The sequence below is a fragment of the Pteropus medius genome, unplaced genomic scaffold, assembly GCF_902729225.1.
Source record: "Pteropus medius unplaced genomic scaffold, Ma_sr-lr_union100, whole genome shotgun sequence".
Taxonomy (NCBI): Eukaryota; Metazoa; Chordata; class Mammalia; order Chiroptera; family Pteropodidae; genus Pteropus; species Pteropus medius.
This window is the reverse complement of record NW_024340696.1, coordinates 10200845-10206844: the sequence shown is the minus strand read 5'-3', so window position 1 is coordinate 10206844 and position 6000 is coordinate 10200845. Positions and strand designations below refer to the sequence as shown.

General features: G+C 33.6%; 1 protein-coding gene across 6 annotated transcripts in view; it reads right to left on the bottom strand.

The window, feature by feature from the left end:
* Positions 1-945: 945 nt before the first annotated feature.
* HIPK3 (homeodomain interacting protein kinase 3) overlaps positions 946-6000 on the bottom strand; it is a 79473-nt gene continuing 74418 nt past the window's right edge. For all 6 annotated transcript variants that reach the window (XM_039866580.1, XM_039866582.1, XM_039866578.1 and 3 more), the window contains 2 exons: positions 5727-5851; positions 946-4903 (listed from right to left, as the gene is read on the bottom strand). In XM_039866580.1, coding sequence (XP_039722514.1) covers positions 4427-4903; positions 5727-5851 — 602 coding nt within the window. In that variant the 3' untranslated portion in view covers positions 946-4426. The remainder of the gene's footprint in view (positions 4904-5726; positions 5852-6000) is intronic.

Below are 6000 nucleotides of genomic sequence, written 5' to 3'. Positions count from 1 at the left end.
AGTGTAAATTCTTTCATCACTTTGGAATCCTATTTGTAGTTATCTAATAATGTGAGACAAGTATATACCCTATGACCCAATAATTCTATACTTGCATATATACTGCAAAGAAATGCATATGTGTTCACCAAGATATGAACAAAAATGTTCATATTTATAATAGCCAAAAAGTGGGAACAACTCAAAAGTTTATCAACAAAACAGATAAATAATTATATATGCAAAGAAATATTAAACAATGAAGAGAAATGAACCACAACCACACACAACATGGATGTACCTTACAAATAAAATGTCAAACGAAAGAAGCCAGATAACAGAGTGTATATGTTATAATTCAATTAAAAGTTTACTGAGAGAACCTGAGAATACATATTCTCCTTGGCGTGTTCTGGAGTGCTCCCCCAAAACTTTCCTATCGATGCTCCTGTAAAGTCAGACCGTTTAAGTACGAGGTGGTTTTTTGAGGGCATAACCTAAATTGGCCTATTACAACCACATTCTTTTGAAGTCTCATGTTTTATCTCTTAAAAATTCATGTGAATTCTCTATTGTTCATCCATGCATACTGAACAGAAATGTTTACCTCAAAAATATTCAAGACAATAATATTCAAATGAAATGGGCCACGGTTATCCGGTTGCAGTCCGTCTCGCACACTGCCTCTGACTTCAGTTTAAAAGAACTGGTGGAAAGTAGATTGGTTACAGTTAAATAGCCAGGTTCACATCCCAGATTCGCCCCTCACTAGCAGTGCAACTTTGGGCAACTTACCTAGGTATTTTGAGCCTATTTCCTCATTTATATAATGAAGACAATGATACCTATCTCACAGATGGTTTTGAGAATTAAACGAGATGATGTAAGTTAGGTACTCAATGCTACCAACCTTTTCCTTCCCTATCCTGTAAGCAGGACAGGTGTGGAAACAAAGTCAACAAGCTGTTTGCTGCAATATATATATTTTAATTCAAAGTGAATCGACAGTAATACACCATAAATTCTTATTTTGACACTCACCAAAATAGTCACCTGGAAAACCCGCTTTTTGTGACAAAGTACAGAAGGCTTGGTCACATTTAAATCACTGAGAACTAGAGAGAAATACTATCGCAAACCGTAATAGACATTACATCCATAAAAATTTTCCCAGTCCTTATTGTAATATTGCACAGTGCAATTGCTACATGGCAAACTAGTGTAGCATAGAAGTAAAAGCAAAAACAAACCGAAGAAAGAAAGCCACAAGTCTAAAATTGTTAAACAGTTAACAGTTCAAACTTAGTAATCAAACCTATCATTGAGTTCGTTAAAACAAATCCTCCTACACCTTGCAGTGTATGATTTAACTTTTACTTAATACAAACCAAGTTTAAAATTAGTAGTAGAGATTTTAAAAATGAAAAGGTTTTACTACTACAGTAACATATAGTTAAACACCCTGAAAAAAAGAAAACTAAATATCAAGATTTTTGATAAAAAATAATTTGCAAATTAAAATAGTATGCAAACAAAAAATAAAATAGTATGCAAATATGCAACTTGAAATTCATGCAGTGTTTTATTTAAGAAAGCATTAAAACCAAAAAAACTGGTAAAAATGGCTTTAAAGAGGGTATAAGTCTGGATTCTTTTGTCCATATGCTTTAGACTTTTTCGAAATTTTTTATTTTTAACACATAAAAAGCCCATGATTAGAATCAGTTAAGAGAAACATACTTAACTGGGGTACGCCTTTATCAAACCTGACTATTATATTAAGAAAACATCGAAGTTTACCATTTACTGTTCATTAAATAACAGCATCTCAGTCTTGGAGCTGAAATACAGAAAATAGGACATTTCAGAGTAGTAAACATGGCCCTGAACAAAAAGCAAACTGCACCAGTTTTGTACCTGTTGTGGCACAAACATCAATCAGTCCTTTGCACTTGTTTCTGAAACATCCACTGCCAGCATTGATTCTTTTCCAAGAAGTGAGCAGATACCAGTAATCTGCTGAACCATATAAATAAAACTAGGAGGCTGTGGAGGGCAGCAAGTTTACTTAAATAGTGACTCCATAAATTTGCCATCTGTAAATAATCTTTTAAATTAATCTTAGGCTATTCCTTTTTTATGTGTAATATATATATATTTCTATTTATATAAAATGCATAGAATTGATTACTAAAAACACTGAAACTTGTGGGGAAAATTAAGTCCTTCATTTTCAGTGTGACTAAAAATGTACTGCTGGTTTTTATTTTATGATCTAATACTGTAATTTTTAAAATCAACTTCAGGCACATTTATTTCATTGATGATTATTAAATAAAACACTGCTTGTATTAATGGAGTAAAGAAAAGTTTATCCATTATTAGCTTATTGTCAATGCTGTACTAGAGCTGTACTAGTGGTATGCAATTCATTTATCAAAGAAATGCTATAAATCCAAAACATTTGGCGAGTTTTACACTCAAATGCTTTGTACTGTTTATTCCAGTAAATGCTGTGAGATTATATTCCAGATTTTTAAGGAAAAAAAGTTAAGTCAAGCCTGCAAGATACAGCTGTCTCAAGTGTCTACAATGCCAGTATGAAAATAAAAAATTAAGTTACATTGATACATCCAAGTTTTTTATATGCAGTGATGAGCACAAACATTAATAGAGATAAAATACTGATGCAATTAACACACCCCAAAATAACATATGCAATTATTTTCCATCATTTACAATACAGTAGTTACAATGACACTCCAAACAGAAAAGCAAAGTAAAAAATCAAAACCCCAACTTCTATTTCATGTAATTAGACTTATACAGAAATTAGAAGGCTAAATAACAACTAGTTAATCACCTAATTTCACAGCTATCTGAAGTGGCAATCGTTATATAGCAGCTTATCTATGATACATTCAAGATAAATGATACAATGTATTACTTGCCCATAAGCTAAAACACAGCCTGTTTAATACCTTTCCTTAAAGTCCACCTCTACACTACAATATACTTGAGGTCTATGCAAAAAGTAGCTACCTTTTATATAGGAAATGGATGATTAAGTCTTTGGTGCTGTAAAAGCAACTTCATTTAAACACCACCACCATCACCATCAAAAAAATAAAAATAAAAAAGAGTAAGAATAAGAAAGAAAAAAACCCAAGACACACTTCCTAGGAAGAAAAGCATGTAATTTCTGTCCCTGACGGAATGTATTAAATAAGCAAATACCGCCAACAAGCGAAACAAGTACTACAATGTAAAAATACTTAAAAAAAAAAAAAAAAAAAACTCTCACATGCATAAATGAAAAATTGCACACAAAGAACTCACATCTTTTCAAGCTTCAATAGTAAATATTTTCTGCTACTACTTATTAAATACTGCATGGTTTGCCCAAGCTAAGATGAAACCACATCATGAATCAATGAGTAATTTGCATTTTCTTTCATTATCTACTCAAAGTCATGCCTACTGTACCTCTAAACATTTTATTAAATCCAATTATACAGCAAACACTCCCAAAATAAACTTAGATTGTATTGCAGTTTTACTTAACAGTATATAAAATGCTGTGTTGTGACAGATATCAACTATCCATTAGATACTGAATCAATTTTTCTTAAGCACTACTAACTGCTTGCTTTCCTTGAAGCTAGATCATTCTGAAAAATCTGACAGCAGAATTCAGCTATAGCAAACATGCTGCCCTCTTAGTAAGGAAAAAACAGCTACGACCTGAAATCATACCACACAAAACCAAAAATGAACGTTACTCTCTCAAAAGAAAACTAAAGAGTAGGTCTGAATTTTAAGTGCTGCAGTCCTCAACATTTATATATAGGTAATAACATTAACAACCTCAAATATTTAAGGCACTATGTGTGGGAACGGTTTACAATGCAGCTGAGATTATAAGAACAACATTTAAGAGCAAAGTCTAGGCAACATTTTGCCCATGCAAAGACACATGCAAATGTAAAGAACAATAGCTCAATTTCTTAGGTAAGTGACCCAACATTTATACACTAAGACACAGATAATACAATTCACTTGTATGCTGTAATTCTGACATATGTGCATCTGTTACTCTAAGTCTGTACACAGAATGGCTTCCCAAATGTGGACGTGTCTTGCACTAGTTAGAAGGCAATTTTATAAAAAATAGCAGGAGCAAAACTGGACTTCTGCTCCCGTAAGTCACCTGTCTAGAGTTACTACATAAGAAGATAACATGACCAAAGACGTTATACCAAATGTGCAAAACACATTAAAAGTGAGTTTTTTTTTTAAAGCTCAAAGTTGTTTAAATTGCACCCAAGTCTACATGATTCAAAAATAATTTTCTTGTGCCATGGCTAATATTTATTAAATACCATGTTTTTATTTTTAATCAAATGCTTCTATCATTGAGCTTCCTCAATATACTCTTTTTGAGTTTTCACATATATGGATACTGGCTGAGTTTTGTTGGACTTAATGGAAATCCAGTATACGCAGGTGATGCTGCAATATAAGAATGTGGTGGGAAGATTGGTTTGTACTGAGTCTGATGAATGGTTGGGGATGGTAACAGCCGGGGATTTATGCCCACTGGGACCTGGTGAACTATGCCACTGGGATGGGAGATATTATAAGTTGGATGCTGTAACATAGGTCTTGAGGTACATGGAGAAGCTAAGAGGTGGGCCACTGGTGCAGCACTACTGAGGGTAGCTGATGATGGGTATGGAAGTAGAGTAGGCTGTCCTCCGAGGTGTGTACTTCCAGCCAGATGGGCATGCACAGCTGTGTGACTGGGACTTCCATGAGAAAGAGTGAAAGGATTACTGGTAACACTAGTAGGGATATAAGCTTGCTGTCTTCGATGTCCGAAGTTTCCATTCCACTCTTGATGCCCAGATCCGAAGTGATGAACCTATCCAAAACAAGCAAGCAAGCAAAAAGTACTAAATATATTCTTTATAAGTTAAAAAGAAAGGAAGAAAGGAAAATCACAATAAACTCTGACTGATAACTCAAAGATCTCTCAAATCTTAGATTGTATTAAGTTTAAAGAGAAAAATGATTTTATATATTAGTATTAACATTTGAATATTACTACATATTATTATAATATTAACATTGCCACTACCACTGCTAGCAGTATAACTACCCCACCACTACTACTAGCTTCCATTTGTGGAGCACTTGTCATATGCAAGCCTAACATTTTATATATACATTATTTAATTCCAAAATAACCCCATGCTACAAGCCATTATTCTCAACTGTGGTCCAGATATGCTGAAGAGACCTGGCCAAGATAATATGCACATTATTGGCAAAACCGGGTGTGACTCCAATACCCATGACCTTTTCTTTCCCCAAGTGAAACAACTGCCAAGCACAATGCTGAACAGATGGAAAGTACTCAATGAGGCGTCTCTCACTAGCACCACTACTAACACATAAAAACTGTAGCCATCAATTCATTAATGTGCACTCTGATTTAAAGGATCTAAGAAAACAAACACTAAAAATATAATTAAGAAAATCTAAGAGCTTAATTTTTCTGAAGAACTCAAGTTCTACAGATAATGTGTTTAATTATCCTATTATTAGGCAATTACTCTTTAGTCACTTGGGATAAGGAAAAGGATAAAATTTATTAAGATTGCATACAGTTTCAGAATATTTTCCCCCAAGTGAAAACCTGATGAATTTGAACCCTAAAGACTCTTATAAATTCACAAACGTACCTGACTGAAATTCAAATGCTGTTGGAATGCTGATGTCAATTTTTGCTGACGATTACCCACTGTGGAAGGCTGGTTTAATCTCCCAGGAGCAGATCGTCCTTTTATTAATGGCTGGCATATAGAATCTGGCAAGGAACAAAATATTAAATAGTTGATGCTTTTTCCGTCTCATATAAAAATTAGGAAAGTCTTTAGGTATTTTATACAACAGTGATTTGAGAACCTTAAAGTTAAATGAAAAGAAAGATCTCATGGTATCCAAGCACTGTATGAT